General features: G+C 32.2%; 2 protein-coding genes across 2 annotated transcripts in view; one reads left to right on the top strand and one right to left on the bottom strand.

Annotated features, from left to right (window-relative positions):
* Positions 1-1,035: 1,035 nt before the first annotated feature.
* LOC149898081 (uncharacterized) lies at positions 1,036-26,017 on the bottom strand. Its single transcript, XM_090115258.1, has 4 exons — positions 25,937-26,017; positions 1,878-2,031; positions 1,256-1,414; positions 1,036-1,086 (listed from the first exon to the last, which is right to left on the bottom strand). Exons 1-4 carry the CDS (start codon positions 25,942-25,944, stop codon positions 1,036-1,038), a joined length of 372 nt encoding a protein of 123 aa, XP_089971384.1. The 5' UTR covers positions 25,945-26,017.
* The window catches only part of LOC149898080 (octopamine receptor beta-1R-like), a 52,989-nt gene continuing 37,807 nt past the window's right edge, over positions 12,616-27,797 (top strand). The window contains exon 1 of the mRNA XM_090115376.1: positions 12,616-12,758. The gene's annotated coding sequence lies outside the window, so the exon portion shown is untranslated. The remainder of the gene's footprint in view (positions 12,759-27,797) is intronic.

Here is a 27,797-nt window from a genome sequence, read left to right as displayed (position 1 = left end):
CTGCGCATGCGCCGGTGACGCCTGCTTTAAAGCCTGGCCTCCACGGTCCCTCGAATAAACCCCATTGATTTTTTTTCAATGGGGATACTAAAAAGACCTCGGCTAATTGAGAGAATGCCCCAATTTGGACAAAATAACCCGGAAATTCATAGTAGCAGAAGAAACCATTAAAAATGATAAAAAAGCATTCAGACATTTAAAAGACAACTTTTTACGGTGATGTCGCACTTGCACTGAGCAACAGCGGGGCTATTTAAAAAAATTCTGGTAATTAAACACCTATTTATTGGTTTTAATGATCATCATGTTAATAAAAATTTTGCACTTACCACATTTAGATTTCAATTTTTCGATTGAAGCCTTCAGAATAATAAAATGAAATTTTTATGGTGGCTACCTGATCGATAGAGCAAGTTTTTAAAAGCCAAATGGAAAACCTTTTTTATGTGATTTTATTTTTTTATGGGCCCTTGAAGTTATGAACATACTGGGTAATTTTATCTTTCTTGGCATTTAATTCTTTTTTTTATTCCATTCGAAGATCTAACGATAGTAAATGTTACCATACTGAATTGGCCTATCTTTCAGCTTAGCACACAAAAAAAAAACAAGCATCTAGCGCAATAATTCACGTCACCATAAATAAAAATCTCATCGTACTCGGCGATAGATGAAAAATTGAAAAAAATGTAATAACTCCGAAAATACGAAAAATCGCATAACACACATGGGGGTGATTCGGATAGCCCTCTTGGTCCTCTACCTCCCGTTAGCTTCCGTTCATCACTACTTTTTGGGACACCCTGTATAGCCTCGATTTGTATGGTTGTTGATATTGGCTATTAGAAGTTTATATTATTTAATATTTTAAGATATTTTTGTGGAAATACTTATTTGGCCAATTGCGTCAAAGGTTATATATTTTAATATTGTTAGATTGCTCCAAATATGTTTAAATATAATTCACAGGATTTGTCTTAATTGGATAAAAAAAAGACAGGATTTAATACAATTCTTTCTGATCCTGTATTTTATTCAATTATCAAAAATATCGGTTCGTCGCGTGGATAAGTATCTTGGTCGCACCTGTTTCAGTTATCGATTTTATTAAATTGTTTTTATTTAAGTCTTTTTGGTCAAGGTCTTATACTCATTATATTTTTTGTATTTCTCTATTTGAAATGATGAAGGAACTAAGATATCTCAATGTGTTTGGTATTTGTTTTTGTCTCTTATTTATATTTTTAACACTTACCAGACTTACACCTAAAAGCAATATTCCACACGCAAATAAAAATCCAGTGGCAAAGCATAGATATATTAATTTGCTGTAGTAAAATATATCACCATCTTTCTTTGGAAATATATTTGCTATTGTTTTGTCTACAGCTGTTAATTGTACGAATGCAAACATCTGAAACGAACAAATAAATAGTAAAAGTGCTTTTTCACTTATTTGTTTGTAGGAAAGTCGATATTTTAAAGATATTTCCGTATTTTTTATTAAGACTGATTCCCAGATATTTAATAAGTAGTTTACGCAAAATAATCTGTGTAGGGATGCTAAATGCTTGCATGCATTTCTTATTTTATAGTAAAGAGCCATGAACGAGGACAGCTTTTCCGCTTCTCCAGATTCTCTTAACGACTACGACAGGAAAATTAAAAACTCACTAAATATACGTCTTAGGTAAATGCTAGCGTAATCTCCATATTATCTCCATATCTTGTAAATCTAATTTTTACAGAAATCTGATCAGCAATAGATTTATAACAAAACTACGCAAGGAATTACGTGGCCACATATTTACGCGGCATTTAACTTAATGTCTAAGGCTTTTTCACTTATTCACACCTCAAAAATTTGACCAACTTACCAACAAAATTATACCAATAATAATAGTAGCTGGCTTCAATGGTATACACCAGCAGCATTTAAACCTGAAGCCGAGCTGGTCTACGGGAGATCGGCAGGTGGTCTGTGGCAACTCCACGGGATATTCTGGTGTAGGGCATTTACAGAATTTTAGCCTGAAAAGTGTGAGGTTGATGTTCAGGGTTTCTTTTATTTATTACACAAAGGGATTAAAATAAATAAATATTTCAGGGGCATTTTCACACACGGCACGATCTGATCCCATACTAAGCTGTCGCTTGTGTTATGGAAACCAGATGGCTGATAAACATACATATAGTATAATTTTAAATAAATACTTATATAGATAATTAACACCCAGACACAGAGCAAACATCACACAAATATTTGCCCCGGATGGGACTCGAACCCACGACCAGTCGCTTCGAAGGCAGGGTCACTACCAACCAAGCCAACCGGCCAGTCTTATATTGTAACTTATGGTAACGTTATAAATGCTTGGTAGTTGATGTAAACAATATATTTTTTTACCTTATTGCTTATCAGTATCACATTTTCTTTAAATATGAATGAAATTTCAGATGTGTACACGTATTTGTTCCAGCGTGTATGAGATAGAATTCAGATTTCTACTTATATTGTAGTAATAGAAGTAGAAATAGTATAGAGAAACATCTGCATAATTTATAATTAATTATGCAGTTTAATTTATCGTAGGATTTAAATTGCAAAATTATTAAGTCTATTTATGATAATGGATCTTCAAGTTAGGAGAACATACAATATGTTTAAGAGTTTTTGCCTAGTGTCATCGACTCCCAGACCATTGGTACGAACAGTGAAATATTACTTACGATTTAAGCGTCTGACAAAAAGTGCGCATTTATAAAAACTTGGACATTTTCAAGTTATTTACGACTGAAATTCAAGCTATATTTAAAACAACAAATGATAGAGTTCCGCATTCATCATTGTCAATAATCATTTGACGGAACGGGGTTGCAAGATGGATCTTTTGATTTGAAATAGTTTCTACTACCTATATATACAGGGTGTACCAAAAAGTAGTGATGAACGGAAGCTGAGAGGTAGAGGACCTAAAGGGCTATCCGAATCACCCCCATATATGTTATGCGATTTTTCGTATTTTCGGAGTTATGACGTTTTTTTCAATTTTTCACCTATCGCCGAGTACGATGATATTTTCACTCATGCTGACGTCAATGATTGCGGAAGATGCTTGATTTTTTTTTGTGTGCTAAGCTGAAAGATAGGCCAATTCAGTATGGTAACATTTACTATCGTTAGATCTTTGAATGGAATAAAAAAAAGAATTAAATGGCAAGAAAGATAAAATTATCCAGTATGTTCACCACTTCAAGGGCCCGTAAAAAAATAAAATCACATAAAAAAAGTTTTCCGTTTGACTTTTAAAAACTTGCTCTATCTATCAGATAGCTACCCTGAAAATTTCATTTTATTATTCAGAAGGCTTCAATCGAAAAATTTAAATCTAAATGTGGTAAGTGCAAAAATTGAATTAACATGATGATCATTAAAACCAATAAATAGGTGTTTAATTACCAGAAATTTTTAAAATAACCCCGCTGTTGCTCAATGCAAGTGCGACATCACCGTAAAAAGTTGTCTTTTAAATGTCTGAATGCCCTTTTATCATTTTTAATGGTTTCTTCTGCTACTATGAATTTCCGGGTTATTTCGTCCAAATTGTGGCAGTCTCTCGTCTTTGTAGTATCCCCACGGAAAAAAATGAATAGGGTTTATGTCCGGGGACCGTGCAGGCCAGGCTAAAGGGCAAAGATACCCTGAAAGATGGATTGGTCGTTGCAGCCTGCGCATGCGCCGGTGAAGCCTGCCTTAAAGCCTGGCCTCCACGGTCCCTCGACCTAAATCCCATTGATTTGTTTCAATGGGAATATTAAAAAGACCTCGGCTACTTGAGAGAATGCCACAATTTGGACGAAATAACCCGGAAATTCATAGTAGTAGAAGAAACCATTAAAATGATAAAAGGGCATTCAGACATTTAAAAGACAACTTTTTACGGTGATGTCGCACTTGCATTGAGCAACAGCGGGGTTATTTTAAAAATTTCTGGTAATTAAACACCTATTTATTGGTTTTAATGATCATCATGTTAATTCAATTTTTGCACTTACCACATTTAGATTTAAATTTTTCGATTGAAGCCTTCTGAATAATAAAATGAAATTTTCAGGGTAGCTATCTGATAGATAGAGCAAGTTTTTAAAAGTCAAACGGAAAACTTTTTTGATGTGATTTTATTTTTTTACGGGCCCTTGAAGTGGTGAACATACTGGGTAATTTTATCTTTCTTGCCATTTAATTCTTTTTTTTATTCCATTAAAAGATCTAACGATAGTAAATGTTACCATACTGAATTGGCCTATCTTTCAGCTTAGCACACAAAAAAAATCAAGCATCTTCCGCAATCATTGACGTCAGCATGAGTGAAAATATCATCGTACTCGGCGATAGGTGAAAAATTGAAAAAATCGTCATAACTCCGAAAATACGAAAAATCGCATAACATACATGGGGATGATTCGGATAGCCCTCTAGGTCCTCTACCTCTCAGCTTCCGTTCATCACTACTTTTTGGTACACCCTGTATTTATATGAATTAAATACGCTTTTCATAAAACTTTAACTACCTAGCTTTTCATCCTCGGCTTCACCCGCGTTGTCTAAAACTTAACAAATTATATACTAAAATGTTCATCTTGAACCACTCTATCTATTAAAAGAAACCGCATCAAAATTCGTTGCGTAGTTTGAAAGATCTCAGCATACAATATAGAGACAGACAGACGGCGAGAAGCGACTTTTTTTTTATACTATGTAGTGATAGTGATTATGAGTACTGTTTTAAATACAATTTAGTTATTTATAATCATTTAGTATCCTTTGTCATTTCGTCTTCACTGTAATATATTATTATATAAGATACCTAATAACGTTGGGAATGTGCCATGAAATATTAAAGGAATTTCGGATCTAAATTTGACGGATATTTTCCAAGTATAAATCTCATGATGCAAAATATTATCTTAATAATTAGTAGACCCTCCCATGGTCTGATCGCAAAAAGATTTAATTTTCATTTTATTCGTCGGGAAATATAATTATAATAATTATTATAGTCTTTACTCTATAGACTCGTTAAACGAACTACCCAACGCAAAAATAATATATTTTAAGTGAGTACTTATACTTCATTAAACAAACTAGAAGTTATAATAATGTATCAGCTGTGGTATATCAGTATAAATATCTATTATTGACTCGATATTCTTTTAATTCCATGTTACAAGTCCGGTAAAAAATGATGTCATTCTGTATATTGTGTGTATATAATAAATATATCTATATCTAAATTATTTAAATTAATCGAAATTTCATAGGATAAATCATACTTAATTATGTACCTAATAGGTATAATCATTTAATTATATTAGTACACCGACTATATATAATTAGCCAAGACTTATTTCGCAGTAAGTTTAAAAATAAACAAGATGCAAAATAAAGAATAACTAGGTCATGGAATATTTTATATAATCCGCTCTATAACTTTATAAAAGGAAAATATAACCTAACGATGCTTTGAGTATATTTTGTAATGAGTATATTTTCCTCGCGTGTAATTTATTTTTATTACTCGTTCTACTGCGTAGTTTGTAATTCGCTACTAGATTTCCGCCCGCGGCTTCGCCCGCATTTTCAAAGAAAAACCCGCATAGTCCCCGTTCCCGTGGGATTTCCGGGATAAAACCTATCGTTGTTAATCTAAGTTACCCTCTATATGTGTGCTAAATTTCATTGTAATCGGTTCAGTAGTATTTGCGTGAAAAAGTAACAAACACACACACAATATATCCTCACAAACTTTCGCGTTTATAATATTAGTAGGATAAGATGTATTTTTAACACGTTTTTATTAGCTTCACCTGTATGTTTGTATGTAACCTAACTGACTCTTTTATACTCGATTTTGACCACTTTAAAGCAGATTTAATTCAACTTTGTACAGTGAGGTATCAAGGATCAGTGACATTAAAATAGATAATGTATTTAAGCATGTTTTTAGATTTTTTAACTATATTAATGGCTATAGGTTTATAGGCCTTATAACCTTCCTGGATAAATAGGCTATCTAACACCGAAATAATTTTTCAAATCGGACAAGTAGTTCTTGAGATTAGCGCGTTCAAACAAACAAACAAACTCTTCAGCTTTATAATATTTAAATAATATTATGATATAGATTATGTTAAAATTTCTATTAGTTTCAATATGAAAAATTGTATTTTTATCGTTAAATCGCGCAAAGAGAGATGAATTTCAGACAATCAGCATATTTCTTTGAAAAGGGTGAACGGCTTTGGATGAAAATTTTGCAGACAGGCAGTTTATAATGCGGATCAATAGACATGGGTCATTGAACCCAGAGCAATGGCGAAAAGTCTATTTAATAGGAATCACATTAATTTAAAATCAGGCTCTTAGTGTTAAGTTTAGAATAAGGATAAATTATCAGTAAAATATTATTATAGCAAAAAGCAATTCATAACCTTAAATTGATTAAGTAGATAAGTATATTTATGAGCAGGAGAAATATAACTTGAATCTTCATACAGTGCATTTTTTTAGATAAGGGGTAACCGTATTATTTGTCAAAAATTAATTCAATTTCACAGCAAATTCACGCGAGTAGCAAAAAATATAAGTTACAACACAATTGTTTATTTAATTCATAACATTAGCATAGAAACCAAATAACTTCCAAAGTCTAATTTTCTGAAACAACAGGAAACTTAACGGTTTTATTTCCGTTATTTAACCGTCTGACGTCTGGCAGAAATAATACAGACCGTCTTACAATGCCTTGTGAATACAATAGTAGCCAGACGAAACTTGTTTGAAGCTTTTTATTATTTTTACAGTTTATTTGTTAGAAATAGTTTTTGATAGATTATTCTTAAAGTCATTGTCATTGTATAAATCAACTAATACTAAGAACACTTGAATGTAAAACATAATATTTTATTAAGGAAATAAAAGGCTTTTTTATTTATTTATTTTAGATTATTCTTAAAATAAAGTGTAAGGAATAAGGATTTGTTTTATTTGAGTGATGTGTGTAGTTGTTATATATGGAAAGCTTAGTAAAAAAAGAGCGTGTGTGCCGAGCACACGTGTCAGAAGTGAAATTTAATCTTTGGCAAGATTCAAAGATAACAATATCGTCGCCTTTCTTCATGACGTGACGGTATTGCCATGACGCGACCTTGAAATTTTACTTTCAAGGCGTCTAAAGTAGTTTCACTTCAAAATATACGTATTTAGGTAGGATGGATATACTTAAATATTGCAAAGATAATTGAAAAATGATGTCTAAAAATATAGTTTTAAAACCTACCTACTTAACCTACATTTAAAAGCTTATTTTACAAGCTACGTTATTACTGTTCCGTTCAAAACTGTCTCTAATTTCTGATGACCTACTTACGTCATAATATATGAAATGCATCCGGCCCATACCCCTCAAGGACAGTGGAGTCCCTTGTCCCCTAATGGGGTAAGGGGCAGATGCATTATGTATACATCTAGTTAACTGATCGATTTTTCTTTAAGGACAAGTTGGTGATCGGCCATCTGTGTCCTGCCAGACCGAGACATTTTTTTTCTTCGTCTCCACCGGGAGTCGAACCCAGTACACCTCGGATCTACGCTCACGCGTCAACCACTCTACCACGGAGGCGGCCACAAGGATAGGGGACATTTTAATTTCGACAGCAATCCATTCTTTCTGTGTTAGTATTCCCTGGGGACGCTTTTCGTCATCCAAAGTTTGTAGACACCAACAAATTAGATTACAATGAACTAGTGATGTCACGTGGCTTCGTACGCCAATTAGCCGTGACAGTTTTAGGCTGGTTGCAGAGCTTGACCGACCATCAGTGCGTACGTCAGTCGCGCTTGTCATATGTATGGAAATTCATAAAACCGTTCATAGCTAGACCGACCATACGCACGCGTATTGTCATGCGTATTAGTGTCATAGTCATACACATTGTTGATGCGTATCGTCAGGACCGACGGTACGCACTGACGGTCGGTCAAGCTCTGCAACCGGCCTTAGTTTTGGTTCTAAAATAATAGCATTATTGACAGGTCTACGATTTAATAAGTGTATATGAGTCGTTTTGTATGGTAGAGGTCGAAAATATTAATAATTTAGAAATTAAAGGTTTTTACGGATTTTAAACGCGATTTATTCATTATATTATTATCCCGACGGCTCGCTGCAAAGTGTGCGAAACGTATATAATAGTATAATAGTATAATGAATTATGATGAATATTTAATTAATTATAAATGTATAAAACTCGCGTAAATTCAAACACAAGAAAATACTATTCATTTATTTATTCATTCAATTGAAAATTTTCCACAGTTTTCTGTACAGAACACAACATTCAGAGGTACGTTAGCAATTTAAAACAATTTAGTAAATTGCCCCATTACTGAAAAAATCCTGTATAAATTAATAGCTGTTCCTCGCGGTTTCACCCGCATTGCTCCGGTCCTGTTAGTCTTAGCGTGATGATAATAATATAGCATATAGCCTTCCTCGATAAATCGGCTATCCAACACCGAAATAATGTTTCAAATCGGACCAGTAGTTCCTGAGATTAACGCGTTCAAACAAACAAAGAAACTCTTCAGCTTTATATTATTAGCACAGAATACATAATAGTAGCTAAACGCTACAGAACGGACACTCTCCGCCTCCCGCCAAAATTAAACGCCTCACCCCGCGCGATCGTGATTAAAATGGGCCATATTTTTCTGCAAGGACGATACGCAACGAAGATTGACAACATTAATCAAATTGATTTAAAGTAATTTTATTATTTTGGATTTGTGATTATCGTTTTTCGTAGAAAATGGTTAGTTATTGTGCTGTTTACGGATGTATTTCATCAGAAAAACACGAATTTTTTTTACGCTAGTCACAAATGTGCCAACCATAAAGCGTTAACACACACATTTTCAGTCTCTACAGTGTGACTGTCAAAACGATAATTTTGTATGGAGTGTCCGGGGTGTGTTATTAGTATAGATGTATCTAGACGAGTACGCAATAATAGTTTTAATACTTGAAATTAACTAATAATTATGAGAAATTTATAAAGACGGAAAATAATATAGATTTATAATGTCTTTCTGTTGCAATATGACATAATGCGGTGTAAAATTATTGATTGTTTTCTAGTAAAAGATAAGCGACTGCAGCGTAAACAATACAACTGCACAATGTGTTTCTCTAACTAGCTTTATGGCCGCGGCTTTGTCTGTATAAATCTAGCTCTTGTATCAACACAACATAAAGTCGTCTACTTTAATCTGCAATGTAAAAGTTGTTCCTATTAGATATATCTAAAAAGCTCTTTTGATTTTGATTTTTAACAGGTAGGAATATTTTTTAACTATGATTTTACGTGTAACAAAATTATAATTATCTATAATTCATTTATTATACAATTAAACACTGCCTATAAGAAAAATTTAACGCTTTTCCTGTTTGCTATACCCGAGAAAGCCTTTACGACAATTGATACATACTTATCAGTTATCTCCTTACCTTTCGACCTTTTAATGTATATATCAGTTTTATAAATACCTGAAACTATACCGTACATGATATACCCACAACCTTTTCTGTATTGTAGTTTTAAAAATACCTGAATCCTCTTCAAATTTCATATAACTCCAGAAATATCCATATCAATGAAAACATATTTCATAAAATGCAGCCCACGTACTCGTGAACATAAATAGGCAAGCCCATACAATAAAATGCAATTTCCCTAGAGGTTATCAGTATGTGAATAGATACATTATTGAGTAATATTACTCATATCTCGGAATATTAAAATACGAAACGTGCACAATGTTATGTCCTAGTTATAGTACATTTTATCAAATCGAATTTCTAGGAATTCTGATCATATTGCATTCATATGAATATTGATTAACCGAGCGTAGAGAATATTATTATAGTTTATTTATACATGCACTATCTAATCAATTATTTTCATTTATTTCATTTTATGCTGGAAGGCAATCATCATCATCATCAGCCGGGATGCAAGCCTCGTATGAGGGCTGCTTCGCTAGTAGGTAATATGAAAAAAAAAAACAATCGCGAACAGTTTTGATAAAATTGACATTGAATGAAAAAAATCTCTAAAGAAAAACTGTTGTATCCTAAACGCTAGGAAGGATGTTCGCTTCGAATCTTACGAATCAAAAAAAAATATATTAGAAGTTTCTTGTAGAATGTAGAGTCGTCCTTCTTTCCTTAGTGCTATCTATTTTCTAGTAATACAGGATTAAAAACAGGTTTCAAAAGCGCAAAAAAAACAAGTAATAAAAAGCTAATAAGTATTATCAATACGTAACACACATTTGATACAAAAGAAAGAATAAAAAAAGACGTGTGGCACTCGGGGACTGCCACGGTAAAGCTATTTATTACATAACATGCCTTCAAGCGACACCTCCGTGCCCGTCGGAGTGGGGAGCGTGAGGTTTTTTTCGTTACGGAATTTCTGGATTCGGTCCCCGTGCTCAAGGCCCGCGATAGAAGCTATGCAATAGCTAAAAAAGTAACACACATTTGATACAAAAGAAAAGAATAAAAAGATTATGAATAAACAACTATCAGGTAACAATAAAGCGAAATTGAACACAAAAAACATTCATGTTAAAAAAGTTCTGTATTATATTTATAAGTACTTACCAATATGATCTTTGCTACAATCAAAATCCTACCAATTAACACGTTGCAAGCTGATCCTGTCAAATTGGTTCAGCTTAAAATAGCAACGAAATGGTCGGAAAATTAATAATGCATGGGCCATCGATCGTTAACACGTTGGCTATGGGATACTGAACAATATTGGTTTTAAAGGTATATTGCATACAGGTGACTTAATCTAAGTTTATTTTATTAAAGGTTTTACTAGCTTGTGAATTGTGATGAAAATGAACTGTGTTGAGCTGTTTTTTTGGGGGCGGAAAATTTTAGATGGTCGAATGTAAATTCATCTTATAGTGAGTGTGTTGTATTCTTTCTATTTTCTGTCCAGTTGATAAATATTTCAATTCTTCATAATTAAAAAGTAGTGACGCTTATAATATCTATGAAGGATATACGTATATAGTGGAAATAGGTATCTACATCTCATTACCCGCTAATCTTGACGTATACGAAGATATAAACCCAATTAATATTGTAAATAATTTCGTATTTTAGACGCATAGTGTAGAATTTAATTTATAGATCATTTCTAATATACATATGTAGAAAAATTAATCAAGTATATAGGCACATAAAACATTATCTCTTGTGTTTTGGTTCCGTAGCACAAACAAGAACATGTCTACGTCCGCGTCGTAGCAAATCGTAGCGTCGCGACGCTACGATTCGCGTCGTAGCAGTAAAATCAGTAGAGCAACTCAGCCTTCAGAAAATTCGTGTTGTATAGTAGAAAATTAACGCAAAATCATGTTTCATTCACTTGACTGTTACAAGAATTTATCGATGGTCATTTTTTTTAAACTACCACCGATTCGAAATGGCGCATATATCTAAAGAAAGATCGAATATAAATTGAACATCGGATTTATATAAAAAATACAACTAAATGTTTAAAATCCATATGAAACTAATAAATAAGAAAGAGTAATCTAAATAATTTTAAGTTCAACTTCAACCCACCCGGATAAATAGGTAGAGTCAATTTAACAGAGACTAATTAAATTTTACTCTACAGCGTAAATATTCCAAATTGGATGCTCTATGTACAATCACATTAAAGACTCCAGCAGTCTGTATAGCTGCATTTTGTATTGTAATTTGAAAACATTTATAATTAATCTTAAAATTCGACTACAGTGCAATTATTTAAAACAAGCAATTGATTATAAAAATAAATTTAATTCTAATACATTTACTTAATCGACTAAAGCTCTACCTTCCAGGCTAGAAAAATTCTCAAAAATCTAACAAAAATTTGAAATAAATCCAATCAAATAAAGTTCGGCCTTTCGCACACTAATTAGCCTGCCCTCTAACTAAAAAAGTACTTAAGCTCGCCAAAATTCAACTACATTGCAATCAATTCAATCCATCTTATAATAAATTTAAAATTCATCAATAGAAAAACCATTAATACTCAATACATTTTGTAATGTAGAGCGCAATTTACATGAGTAAATCTCAAAATTCAACTAACATAGGTATATCCCAACAATTCAATCTATCTACATTAAACTATCTATCTATTTCAAATATATTTATTTGAAATTCATTTATAAAAAAAACATATCATTACAATCTAGAGCAATTTGCATGTCATGTTTTAAACAGCATTTAGTAGCTAAAATCTCTCTAACTAGATACATCGCATCTATGTATTCAATTCAACAGATTATATTTTACAAAAAAAAGACCTTCAATAGTATTGCATGCCCTATACCAAAATACAAAAAAAGTACAGCTTTCAGCCGCCCATACTGCAATTAGCATGCTTACTAAAAACATTATCAAAATCCCTTGCACGATGGAAGCTCGCGAACCTGCGCTCAAGATGGCGCAGTCCCGCCGAGCGCTGATCGCTGCCGCACGTGTGTTGGCGCCAAAATACCTGTCAGTTACGCGAATAATCTGTGCTTTGACAGTGCGAAGTTTGAGTGCTTTATTTTTTTTTGTGTGCGAACTCTTTGGATTTTTACGTATTTTTTTTATTGCTAGTTTAAAAATGTCGTAAGTTGTATTTATTTTAATAATTATAAATTATATTTTTTTAAAGATTAAAATTAGATTAATTCTAATTCTTAGATAGTATATAATATACATTTAATTTTGATTGAATTAAACCTAGTCCAATATTTAATACAATATAAATAAGTCATGTGCAAAAATGCGTTACCAATCACCAGATAGGCAATAAAAAATGTATCTATTTAAATATTAAAAATATTACCTATAATATATTATTTAAGAGTTTTTATAATATTATTATTAGTAATAATAAGTAATAGTAATAGAAAGTAAAAATATTTTCATTGATAATATGAAATCAAAAATACAAAGTTTACATTTATCGTGGCTAAAATTTATAAATACTCAAAATCTCTCAAACTTAATAATAGATTGACTATAAATAAGATCTCGTCTATTGTAATCGTATCCATTCAAGTTGGACAGAGGGCAATAGATCAGGCTTTATATATTACTAGCGGTCCGCCCCGGCTTCGCCCGTGGTATGTTATTTCTTATATATTATTTTTTATATTATCTCCATAAGAACCTCGTACTTCAAGGAATAAATAAAAAAAGAATTACCGAAATCGGTCCACCCGTTCACGCGTGATGCCGTGACCAAGGAAAACGGGTTTCATTTTTATATATAGGTATATAGATATCAAATGCTTACTTGTTGCTTACAAGTGGGACTTTTACCGGAGCTAAATATGTATATCAATTTTAAAACTCAATTGAATCAAAAGCCTAGGCTTTTAATGAAACGACTTATTTCAACAGTTGGATGTGATATTTAATATGTGTAACACATGTGTAAGTATAATGTTCTGTTTTTGTCTTTATATTTGATAGGTTTCCAAGCTATTTAACGAAGAAAAACCTTCAAGTAGTAGGTATATACTTATATTCAGAAGTATATCGGGTATTTCATTAAAAATATCTATTTTTCAGCTTCTATTCATATTATTACTATCTGTGTTTCTGTCAATTCAAAGTCAATTATTCTCATCGACTACAACTATAGCATTTTACATGAAAATGTACTTGAAACCTTATCTAATTAAAAATCCATTTCAACTTAACAAGGTTTTACCACATTACATGAGATACATACCCCGATCAACTTTTGAAAATCATTGAGGTAACCAATATACAGTGGTAGTAAAAACATAGCGCGCATACGCCTACACATGACAAAAGCTTTTAGATTTAATTATTAATTACTTGCTTTCCACCCGCAGCTTCGCCCGCGCAGTCAAAGAAAAACCCGCATAGTTCCCGTTCCCGTGGGATTTCCGGGATAAAACCTATCCTATTTCCCGGGGTAAAAAGTAGCCTATGTCCTTTCTCGAGTATCAAAATATCTCTATACCAAATTTCATGCAAATAGGTTCAGTAGTTAAGGCGTGATTGAATAGCAGACAGACAGACAGAGTTACTTTCGCATTTATAATATTAGTATGGATAGGTTACATTAGCAACTGTATAGTAAGCCATTTCGTATGTGTGTTGACGATACACACGCAACTTATTTCTATATACGGTGAAACCTTAGACAAAAGAGCTTTCAAGGAAATACATTTTATGTCCGTACCACCAGTGTTACTAGTGCTTATCCGAGATCAATTATCACGTAATATAACGCTCACCTGCTCCTTTGTTTGCTATTCTATAAAAAGCCTGTTCTAGAAAAGAATATTATAGTTAGGAAACTAATCAAGACAGACGCATCACGCGTGGGTGTCGAACGAAGCCACAGTTTTTTTTATTTATAAAAGTCCTATCTGGTAGAGCGGTAGGAATAAATAATTGATAGATCCTGGGTTCGATCGTTGATAGAGTCCATAATGACTATCTGGTAGAGCATATAACGATCTCTTATTTGACTTTATAGATTATCAGTTACAAATAATATCTGGTTCAGTGGTGATAATAAATAATATTAATAGATCCTGGGTTCGATAGTTCAAAGAGCCAATAATAACTCTATCTGGTAGAGCATACAAATATCTCTTATTATCTTTATACTATGTTTTAAAAGGCTCATTATCACAGAATACTCTATTTATAAGAAACGCACTAAGCTTTCTACAAATTTGCTAACGGGTACATTTTAATAGAACAACCTATTTATACAATCATTTATAGCTTTTATAATATACTAGCTATGCCCCGCAGTTTTATCCGTATTGCTCCGCTCCTGTTGGTCTTAGCGTGAAAATATAATATAGCCTATAGCTTTCCTCGATAAATGGTCCATTAAACACCGAAATAATTTTTCAAATCGGACAAGTAGTTCCTGAGATTAGCGCGTTCAAACAAACAAACAAACTCTTCAGCTTTATAATATTACTAGCGGTCCGCCCCGGCTTCCCCCGTGGTACCTACATGTTTAAACTATCCTATCTCTCAAGTTGGATCAAACTGCACATGGTGTGCCAATTTTATTATAATCGGTTATGTGGTACATAATATACGAGTCCATTGAGGACAAACATTGTGACATGAGATTTATATAAATTAAGATATAACATATTGATACATAGTGATAATTGTCTTAGTTGTAAAACGTATGTGAATAATTTTAAACAATTACCTACCATACTACGAGTCCTATTTGTAAAGAATATGACATATATATAACGTTTCACTACAATGAAAATATGATTGCATATAATATCAATTTTCTAGTCACGTAATAACCTGAGCCTTCAGAAATTGAAACCGAACGGTTTGGGGACAAACAAGAATGAATAAACTCAAATCAAATATTTGTAAATTCAACTTGATTTCTTTTCAAAGCGCTTTTGAATTGTCAATTCACCATTTAGGGGTTTTCTAACGTTGACTATTTTTATAACGAAACTAGCGGTCCGCCCCGGCTTCGCCCGTGGTACATATGAAAAATAGATGTTGGCCGATTCTCAGACTTACCCGATAAGCACAGAAAATTTCATGAGAATCGGTCCACCCGCTTCGGAGGAGTATGCAGACTAACATTGTGACACGAGAATTTTATATATAAGATAATAACGATTTTTTATAACTGTTATTACATAGGTCCTTAGTTACATCGGTTTTTCTTCATATATTCACTAATATTAGAATTATCGAGTTAGAGGTAGAGTTGATATTATATTAAGTTATCTTTATAAATAATCACCTAGTATTACATTAAATTAATTTATTTAATAAAAATGGATCGCTAAATGTGTTGGTAAGCGCATAACGCGAGAACGGCTGAACCGATTTCGTTAATTCTTTTATTATAATATCTTCAAGTACGAGGATGGTTTTTATGAAGAGAAAACGTAAACATGTACCATGGGCGAAGCCAGGGCAGACTGCTAGTTTATAATAAAATAATTAGATACACCGAGTTATTGCACATATTTTTAGACATCTTCTTCTTATATATAAAAATGAATCGCAAAATGTGTTGGTAAGCGCATAACTCGAGAACGGCTGAACCGATTTCGATAATTCTTTTTTTATTATATTCCTTGAAGTACGAGGATGGTTTTTATGTAGAGAAAACGTAAATATATACCACGGGCGAAGCCGGGGCGGACCGCTAGTATTTTAATAAAAATGTTAACGAGATAACGCATACGGAACCATCAAAATGTAATCCATGTTACATGCTTAAACGGTTTCAAGATTTATAATATCAGATAAAACAGTATAATTCCCGTAAATTGCTTGTTTATTCACAACACATAATATGTTAGTTATTTATTTCGCAGTACCTCACGATAAATCGCAACCCGCCTTAATTAAGAGGCCTTTTTGTTAAGTTAACGGTCGGTTAGTAATTAATTAAATTTGTACATTTAGGGCTGATTTTTCAATCGTTGGTTAAAACTTATTCATCGAATAACGTATTAAACTACCACTTCAAAAATGTATTCTAATTGTCCGTATATGACAGTTTACAGGTGACATTTTAAAATGTTCGTGTAATACTTTATTGGACGGATATGTTTTATCCAAGCATTGAAAAATCGGCCCTTATTCAGGTTTTATTATATTTACTTGAGGGTTTGATGAATTTTTTTATTAACTTCTAGTGAATTGTAACTTGTATTTTATAGGTAAGGTGTATGTCTGTGTGGATAGGTAGGTGTAGGCGTGTAAGTGTGAAAAATAAATGATAATATGTGTTAATCTATGTTCTAAATTATCCACATTATAAACACGTCTATGAAATCTCATCTTAATCTGTTAAGCGGTTGTTATGTAACTAAAATCACATACTTTTATATTTTTTGTATTTTAATAGGTAAGAAATTATAAATAATATCAAATTTAATTACACTTTCACAAAAGATTCTTTAAATTTAAATTTCCTGTAGGTAGGATTTTTAATAGGTATAGGGTACATCGCTCGTTTCAAATTTAAATGCAATTTATGAATCTGAAGATTTTCTTCGTGGGAAAACAGCTGTGTCGACTTTTCACGTCTTAAGTTTTATTTTATTCATGTTTATTGCATTTCTAATATTCTACTTATATGTACTTTAGAAATGGTTTCAAAAGAGATTGCTTTTAGATATTATGATTATGTTTCTGTGACGGATATATTTAAATTCATATGGATAGTATTAATATATAAGTTATGTTTTGGAATATAGATATAGATATATAACGATTATATAGATTTAGTATTATAATTCCATATAGGTGATTATGAGACCTATGAGATTTGCATTATATATATTTTTAAGCAGCCTTTCTGACATGGATGGACTTCGTTAATGTTGAAACAAATCTAGTTTAGTAACTTCTCGTATCAATTCACTAGAATCGAAAGAGACATTTTTTAACTGACAAACATAATACTATTATTTTTAATTATAGATAATAATAGATATAAGAACACAAAGATTATAGTAACCTAGTACTAGGTAATAAAAAATTGTTATTTTGAATTACTATATCTATGAAGTATATGAAATGGGTTTTATACACAATAATGTTGTTTTTTGTTTTATAGCATATTTTATTAAAAGCAAACAAGTGTCTTACCAGCACTTCTTATATAACGATTCATTAAAATTTTACGATTCAAGTACTGGAAATTTTTTCGAGTTTGTATGCAAAGTTTTTAGTACGTGCGCTCATGAAATATCAGTATTGTACATTGTTAATCCTGTGCCTAAATTAAATTACCCTTGTAAATTTTCCGCTCGTAAAAATTCTTTTTCCGAAGAGATTTGGTAATTACACAAGATAATTTTTTAACCCAGATATTCGTCATAATTTTATCTGTATGAAATATTGTGTCACTACCTTTTCACCCGCGGCTTCGCTCGCGTTTTCAAAGAAAGACCCGCATAGTTCCCGTGGGATTTCCGGGATAAAACCTATCCTATGTGTTAATCCAAGTTACCCTCTATATATGTGCTAAATTTCATTGTAATCGGTTCAGTAGTATTTGCGTGAAAGAGTAACAAACATTCATACACATACATCCATCCTCACAAACTTTCGCATAAATAGGATGGGATTGTGTCATATAAAGACGAAGATATATATATTTGTAAGAAAAAGATTAAGATATTTATCTTTTTTTTACAATACTCTTTATGTCTTGTTGAGATGTTAATCCGAGATCATGTGAGCAAAGTTTTTCTCGTCTGGTCTCTTTTGTATTTTATTTATAGGCTATTTTTTGAGAAAGGTAACATTTTTGGTATGTTAAATATAGATTTTAATCTTATACATATTGGGATATTTGCTTTACCTACGTACCTACTCTATAGATAGTTTTATATAATACTAGTGGTCCGCCCCGGCCTCGCCTGCGTTTTCAAAGAAAAACCCGTTCCCGTAGGATTTCCGGGATAAAACCTATCCTATGTCCTTTCTCGGGTATCAAAATATCTCTATACCAAATTTCATGCAAATTGGTTCAGTAGTTAAGGCGTGATTGAGTAACAGACAGACAGACAGAGTTACTTTCGCATTTATAATATTAAGTATGGATTTATAGCTGTGCCCCGCGGAAAGCAATGTATATCTTTATTTATCGATTTACTATTTTTTATCTTGGGTCAATCCGAATAAAGCCGGCAATACATGATGATAATAATTTTTAATAATATAAATACGTTAGTAACTGTATCGGTATATCCCTACTTCACGCTCTAACAACTAAACCGATTTGAATGAAAATTGGTACAACGATAGTTTGAGACCTGAGAAAGGACATAGGTTTTTGTCCCGCTTTTCCTTTAACCGTGAATTATATAATCATCTACGTAATACATCTAGAAGAGGGTTGTTAAAACAGCATCCATGTTTATCCCTCGATTTATAACCCTTCCACCCACGTGATACATTAAAATTCTAGCAACGAACTTAAAACAAATCTAAGTAATAAAGTCCTTTAAAATGTAGGCCTCTTCAAAGCGATTTACTGGGTCTTACTCAAACTCAAACATTTATTTATTCTATTATTATACATATTTTTATCATTTACCACCGATTCGGAATGCAGTATCTATGGAGAAGAACCGGCAAGAAACTCCATAGTTGCTCTTTCTACTAATACCTGTGTTAATACTCTAAGATCTAAGTAACTTGAAATGGTTGATGTTTATATATTTCATAACTTGCCTAGGAATTTAGTTAAATGTTCTTTTCTAGTTCTAGAAATGATGAAAATCATATTTTGCTAAGCTGTTTCTTGGAATGTCTAATAATTTGGGATGTTTTAAGGCTTAGGCTTAGGCATTTAATAAAACGGCTTAAACTAGTTGGCTGCAACTTGTGTGTATGGATACCGAATAAGCACTTCCTATTCTCAAATACAGTATCTTTTCAATCTCAAGTGAAAAATCTCTGCAATCGATTTTAAATGACTACAGAAAGCACTCGAGTTTCCTTGCATAATCCGACTATTTCTCTCACTTACTGTATTCAACAAGGCTAGTGGATGGTCATCCATCATGGTGTTAGCGCATACATACATACATGTAACTATACTAAGGTCATTTATCATTGTAAAAGTGTTCCTTATGACATGAATTTTTCAATCGAACGATACCTGTCTAAAATATTCATTCGATTCTATTTCAACTCGCTAATTATATAGTAGCTGTGTACAGTAGTTTACATCTATACTAATATTATAAAGCTAAAGAGTTATATTATTATTCGATATTTTATATATTATAGATCAGTATGTCCATTTTGTCTGCAAGAAAGAGCTTGTTTTATATAATAATAGGTCATTTTTTATCTGGTCTTTATTATGTATTCGCTGAGCTGGTGAATTTTGAAGCGCATCATGAATTTTCCTCATTATATTTAATGAATTTTCTGATGTCTTTTTATGCCACTTTCATAAATAAGTCTCATTTAAATTAATAAATTCCAAACATTGTTCTTTATTAGGCTAAGTCTAAAGGTTCAAGAAATTTATGTATAGATATATAAAATATACTCAAAAAACATAATCTACCATCTGGCGCAGTGAATAAAATAATATTCCTTTATTCATTATAAATTGAATTCATTACTTCAGTAATGGTTATTTGATGCAAAAACAAGACGTTAATCATGTCTTAGTTACACATAATAGATAAGAGATAACAGAATATATAATAACAGTGTCGTAAGGGTGCATTTCCACCAATAATGTGCGAGGATGTGTATTGTGTTGTGAGAAATGTTTGTAAATAACCAATAGTATCGCTTCCATAGAAATCTAAATAACAATTAACACATAGAAGTGCTATAATGTCATAATTCGTATGAAAACCGCTGTCGCCAAAATCAACACATTTAAACCGATAGCTAAACAGTACACACAAGTAAACTATGCCTTTTATTGGACAGCTTGATTTTAGTGAAAACTAACTTAAATATTAAATTAAGCTTTTTTATATGAATTTACGGTTTATTTTAGAATAACATCCCTAAGCATATGAGACGTTTTGTTTATTTTTGCTCCAATACGCAAAAATTCGGCTTTTCTACAACAGAGGTTGTCAATTTTCAATAGATATAACTTTGAACATAAACTCATAGAAATAAGGTTGAAATTTGTGTTAAACGTGATAATAAGAATGGTCATACATAATCATGGTCATGTGGCATGGTAACCACCTGAGCGGCGACAAAGTCACGCGCGCTTACCACTTCTATTGCCTTGTTAGATGCTTCAAACTTCAAACTAAATGAAGCGATATGATTGGTTATTTACAAACACAGGAATGTGTTACACATCCTCTCACATTATTTGTGGAAAAGCATCCTTACTCTTACATATTATATCTTTAGTATAGGAGAATATATTATTCTAATATTACACGCTCTGGCACTATAGTTCTTAGTATAATCACACGTCTTTTAAAAGGTATATAAATGGGGTGGGTTTTAGCTTTTAGTAAAATAAGAATAGGTAATACTTTTTCAATATTGTTTTCAGTACAAATAAAAGTTTAAAAAATACAATGAAGAATTTTTTTTAGTCCCATAGTTTTATTGAACACCTAAAATAATAATTAATACTAGCTGACCTATGCAACTTCGCCTACAAATAAAACCCATTTAAAAAAAAAAAATGTGTGCGTGTACTAGAGTACACACGTAAGAAGTGAAACTTCTTTAATGACCTTATTTTTCAAAAAATAATTTACTATCTACAGTAATATTATAAAGAGGAAAACTTTGTTTGTTTGTTTGTTTGATTGATTGTAATGAATAGGCTCATAAACTACTGGACCGATTTTAAAAATTCTTTCACCATTCGAAAGCTACATTATCCACGAGTAATATAGGCTATATATTATCACGCTAAGACCAACAGGAGCATAGCCACGCGGGTGAAACCGCGCGGCACAGCTTGTATACAATATTACAGAAATACGTTAGTCTAACACGCTCGTCGTTTCGCTCCTTGCTACCTATTTAAATATTTACACCAGCCGCTGCTGCAACTCGCTCGCTTCGCTCGCTCGGCTCGTGCGGTAGTTCAAAAATCAAAAGTTAACCTATGATGCTCGTCGCTTTGCTCCTCGCTACCTATTTAAATATTTACACCGGCCGCTACTGCAACTCGCTCGCTTCGCTCGCTCGGCTCGTGCGGTAGTTCAAAAGTTAACCTAAGATGCTCGTCGCTTCGCTCCTCGCTACCTATTTGAATATTTACGCCGGCCACTGCCGCGACTCGCTCGCTTCGCTCGCTCAGCTCGTGCGGTAGTTCAAAAGACCAAGGGAGACGCCAAAAAATTCGAGTTATATAGAGTTTTCAACTTATAAAGGATTTCGACTTAGGCGGATTTTGATTGGACATAAAGAGTTTGAGGTTTATTCTTATAAATATTGAATTCACAAAATCATAATTGAACACCAATCAAGCAAACACGTGTTAACGTGAGTCATAGATTTATTATCGTATACTCCTAAAATGTTTTCTAAGAAACAATACTGTACTTACATTGTCGGCAAGTTCTTAAAGGCGGTAACTTATTTTTGTTCGAACAATAGAGGTAATAAATATAAATTCCTAATGTCGAAATCTCGAAACAGTCAGAAATTAATGACGCACATAGTATATACATATTATGACAGAGGTTAAGCTTAAATAACTTGAAAAATAAATAACATGATCTCGCCCACGTGTTGGTGTTTTAAAAAATTCAATCAAAAACTGAGGTTAACTTTAAATACAATTTTAGAAAAATAAATACCACAATCAACATTCAAGTATTAGAAAAAATTGATACCATAATTCCACCCACGTGTTAGTGTATTGAAAAATACAATCAAAAAGTGAGGTTAATCATAAATAACTTAGAAAAATAAATACCATTATTACACCTAAGTATTAGAAAAATAGATGTAATTACTTATTTACTTTTTTTAGAAATTCACTGGAATTAGAATTAAAACAAACCCTTTGATTTTGCTGATCACTTTAATATAACATGTATAATGTATATAGTCACGAGTACGGCGTAACGCAAAAATGTCACGAGTACGGCGTAACGCAAAAATGTCACGCGCGCGGCGTAACGCAAAAATGTTACACAAAATTTTTGTCCACCCCCGATAAAGAAGTTTCACTTCAAAAATCGGTTATGTTTAATGTTAATTTTCAATATAAACTAGTGAGTTCACCACGAGGTAAACTCAAACCAAATGTATAAACATACACACAAACAAACGTCAATTCTTAAAATGAAGGCTATGTTCCGGTAAAAGCTTCTAAAAGCTTTCGTTTCAAATAAATAGAAAAGTACCGACATGTAAAGTTTTCCTTCATACAAACCTTTTTTAAAACCTAAAAGTTCTTTTAAACACTGATAAATACAAAAACAATGTATTTTTCTCATATTAACGTGTAATAATTTTTGCGTTCATTGTGGTCACGGAGAGACAGTCTCCCCGACTCAGTAATAAATCGCGTTTAATATCCGTTAAAGTTTTTAACTTCATCAAAAGAAAATACTATTTCAAAATTATTAACCTAGGTCATTACCTTGTGATGATAAATCAACCGTTCCTAATCGTATAATTTCAAGCTACATACAGTACGTTTTCCTAAAAAGCTGTAATTTCCACGGCGGCCGTTCAGCTGATTGGATACACGGGAAACCCATTACCGTTTAACTGCTGTGCTGTTTAGGGTGAGCACACACGGAGTAATAGATGCATCAAAATGAAAATATTGAGGAAACTTTTACAAGTTTTTTCTTAAACTTGGACCACGTAAAAAACTTAAATAGCACCCTCTATCATTAAAATTAACATTAAGTCAAATGGATCAATCTCTATGTAAAAAACAACTGACTTACTTATTCTCTTTAATATAAAATGTTCATAAATTAAAAACTGTACAACTTAAAATAATTTCAGTTTTACTTCGTTTTTAATTTAAGGGGGCGCATAAAGCAAAATAACCAATCTTCTATTAGATGATACGAGTAATATGCAAGACCAAATCTAAAAAATAAAATATATATCAAACTAGATGATATGTTCAACGATTCTGTTTAATCAAAAACATAAAATATTAAAATTTACTCGATAAAAAAAAATCACCAAGTTAGCTCTAATTTTCACACTTTTACGTTTTCTACTTGACATGGTAATACTTATTATGATTTTTTTTTCATAAACAATTATAATAAAACATTTGCAAGATATTTGTCAGAGCATTTTGTGTAATTACTTTTAGTTTTGGTTTTATCTGCGATAAACCACTTTTGGCGCTCTTTTTTTCTCGAGATAAACGTTTGATTTTGTCACGATAAAAGTGGTTTATCGCAGATAAAACCAAAACTAAAAGTAATTACACAAAATGATCTGACAAATATCTTGCAAATGTTTTAATATAATTGTTTATGAAAAAAAAATCATAATAAGTATTACCATGTCAAGTAGAAAACGTAAAAGTGTGAAAATTAGAGCTAACTTGGTGATTTTTTTTTTATCGAGTAAATTTTAATATTTTATGTTTTTGATTAAATAGAATCGTTGAACATACCATCTAGTTTGATATATATTTTATTTTTTAGATTTGGTCTTGCATATTACACGTATCATCTAATAGAAGATTGGTTATTTTGCTTTATGCGCCCCCTTAAGTAGTCTCTCATTTAAGTAACAACAGCTTACAAATAAAATCCATAAAATAGTACCTACAATTTAAAATTAATGTTTTATCCATGTTATTGTGAAATATTTTAAATTGCTATAAAATAATGGTTGATACATGTATTATGTAACCACATTTAACGAACCGCAGCCGTCAAAGAGCGCATAGTAGGTACATATGTTATTTGAGATATTTGATCTTTTGTTTTAATAATAATTCTGTTAAACTAATATTATAAAGCTGAAGAGTTTGTTTGTTTGTTTGAACGCGCTAATCTCAGGAACTACTGGTCCGATTTGAAAAATTCTTTCGGTGTTAAATAGCCCATTTATCGAAGAAGGCTATAGACTATTATATTATCATCACGCTAAGACCAACAGGAACAGAGCAATGCGGGTGAAACCGCGCGGCACAGCTAGATGGATATAAATCCATTGATAACAATGAATGGATAATGTATTTGATATTTTTAATTCAACAATATATATTTTCGGCACAATGATTATATAAATTAACTTTGATTGTTTTGCGTTTGATTTATCACACATACAATGGTAAAAACTACAAAGTAACAAGCTTTAAAAATATTTAATTCCATAAACAAAACTTGTTGTTCTAAAATAGTTGTTCATTTTTTGTTAGAACCTTAAATTAGGTCAGAACAATTATCGAGACTGGCCTAGTTTATCAAATTGTTTTCCGATAAAAATGAAATACAAAATAAGTATAAGCTTTTTTGCGCTAATCTAAGAAATTACTTGACCGATTTAAAAAATTCCTTAACCATAGAATATATACGTTATTTCTGAGTACTATAGGTATACTATATATTATCACGGGTGAAGCCGAGGTGGAGCGCCTAGTATTGAAGTAGTAGCATTCACTCACTTAACACACATTCACTCATTATAACCGGCCTTACACTAAACACATTTTCTTGGTCGGAGTCAACGCGTTCTGCTGTCAAAATGTTTACGACCATCGTACACTATAGTCTATATTACATACTGTATATTGCTTTAGTTAACAAATTATTATATAATAGCGGTCTGTCCCGGCCTCGCCCGTGGTACATGTTTACGTTTTCTCTCCATAAAAACCATCCTCATACTTCAAGGAATATGATAAAAAAAATAATTATCGAAATCGGTCCAGCCGTTCATGCGCGACCAAGGAAAACGGGTTACATTTTTATATATATATAGATTAGATTGTATTAATGTTGTGTGTCCCTTTTGAGGCGGATGCATTCTGTTTACTGATTAATTAACTTTAAAGCTGTGTACTGACCGACCTTTATAAGATAAACTAGCTGTGCTCTGCGGTTTTACCCGAAGTGCTCTACTCCTGTCGGTCTACGCGTGGCGATATACATATAGCCTGCCTTACTCGATCATTGAGCTATCTAACACTGAAAGAATTTTTCAAATCGGAACAGTAGTTCCTGAAATTGACGCGTACAAACAAACAAACTCTTCAACTTTATAATAATAAGTATAGATTAGAAATTAAATAATTATGTACTTACTTTAAACGCGCTAAATCTATTTTAATTTTCAATACTCACCAAAACATGAAAAATTACCAAACATAAAAAATCGAGGTTAATTCATAACTGTTAATGCACAAAAAACACATTCTATATTTTGTTCACATATTTTTGAAATCAGATTTATATCCTTTCCTAATATAAAAAGTATTTTCTTTAATTCCCGACGCAGAAAATCTTCCAACAATAATTATAAATCATGATTTATCTAACATTACGTATTCACAGCATTGAGATAATATTACTACGTATGGAGGAGACACCACGAACAAAATCTGTGCGCCATTTTTTTGCTCTAACTAAGTTTTTAACCGACTTCAAATAAAAAGGAGGAGGTTATCAATTCGGCCGGTATGTTTTTTTTTTTTTTAAATTATTATCTAGTTAGGTACTTAACGATGAAAGTTATTCCTTTGCACTTTTCCGTATTATTTGTATTATTTGTGCAATATCGTAACACACACGAAGGCATGTTTGATGCGTTTCACTTTAAAACCATTAAAAAATACCGCTCAACATACGTCACATGACGTATGTTGAGTGGAACATAAGTGATGTAGGCGGTGTCGACTCCATATTAATATTATCTCAATGATTCACAGTCACATTTTCCGGGTTTCCTGCTAACAAAGATAAATATGAAATACAATGGTGATAACAGAGATAAGGAATAATCTTTATTTACTTAAATAATACCTTAATTACGTATAAGAACTTGTGTTAGATACTTACGTTTCCTTAAACGTTTTTTTTATTAAGAAAGATATTAGTTACATACATACATTTTATCTGTGAGATTATGTTTTTAATATTTGAAGATAATTAATACATAATATTAGCACATTTAGGGTGCACTCACACACATCAGTCACCGTCACGGCACGTCACCGGACAGGATTAAAAAAAAATATGTATCAATAGTTCTAGTATGACTCTGTTCCCACACGACAGTCGCCGGCACGAAATCTATCAGTGACGTCCCCGGTCAGGCACGTCAAATAATCTTTCCATACATGTATCATACTTTTATCCCCACTCACCCGGTGCCGTCACGTCTCAGTTCAGTCAGCGTCGTGCTACCGTCAATTGCTACATGTTCTCTAGCATGACACACGTCTAATCACTCACTAACCTGATGTATGTGTTCAATGATTCAGTCAAACCGGCGACGTGACTGACGGACAACATGACGGTGACTGGTGTTTGTGGATACGTACACAAACCGTCACCGATCAGTCATCGGTGACTTGACGGTGACTGATGTGTGTGAGTGCACCCTTAATAAGAAATACAAGTGCTAGTCATTTTTAATTGTTTTAAGAACATTCCCGGGTTAGATAAAGAAAACATTATTTTTAATTAAACATTATAATATATATTATTTCTTCTCCCGCGCAAATTTAAAATTAGAACATTTTATTTTTTTGACGCGCTCATTTGTGAAACCAATTTACCTGTCACTTCAAATATTTTTTTTTACATTAATTAATTTTTAATTGTGTCATTAATTTACGTGTGTGTATGTGAACCTTGTTCCATATACACACACATACACACATGTGATAGGTTTTAGAAAAAAATATAGACTAGATTTTCGTTATTGTTATTCCCGTGAATATTTTATAAATTCAATTCCAAAACTATTTTTGTAAACGTAAACTTTTGTTTCCCAACGTTTCGAACACTCCAGTTAAAATATTTCCTTTGATACGTGAAACCAATTTAAACAAATCTAAACTATGTTATCAACTATGAAAGCTGTACTTCTTTTTGAAATCAATACCTAGATATAATATTATATACATATATAGTGGTTGATTGCTATGGAAATTATCCAATAAGTACATTAGATAATGTGTTAGTGTTTTTGTTAAAAGCA

This window comes from Colias eurytheme, chromosome 23 (genome assembly GCF_061535395.1).
Source record: "Colias eurytheme isolate Ceu_HAF_F1 chromosome 23, ilColEury1 Martin Lab GWU primary, whole genome shotgun sequence".
NCBI classification, from domain to species: Eukaryota; Metazoa; Arthropoda; class Insecta; order Lepidoptera; family Pieridae; genus Colias; species Colias eurytheme.
This window is presented reverse-complemented; position numbering and strand designations above follow the sequence as displayed.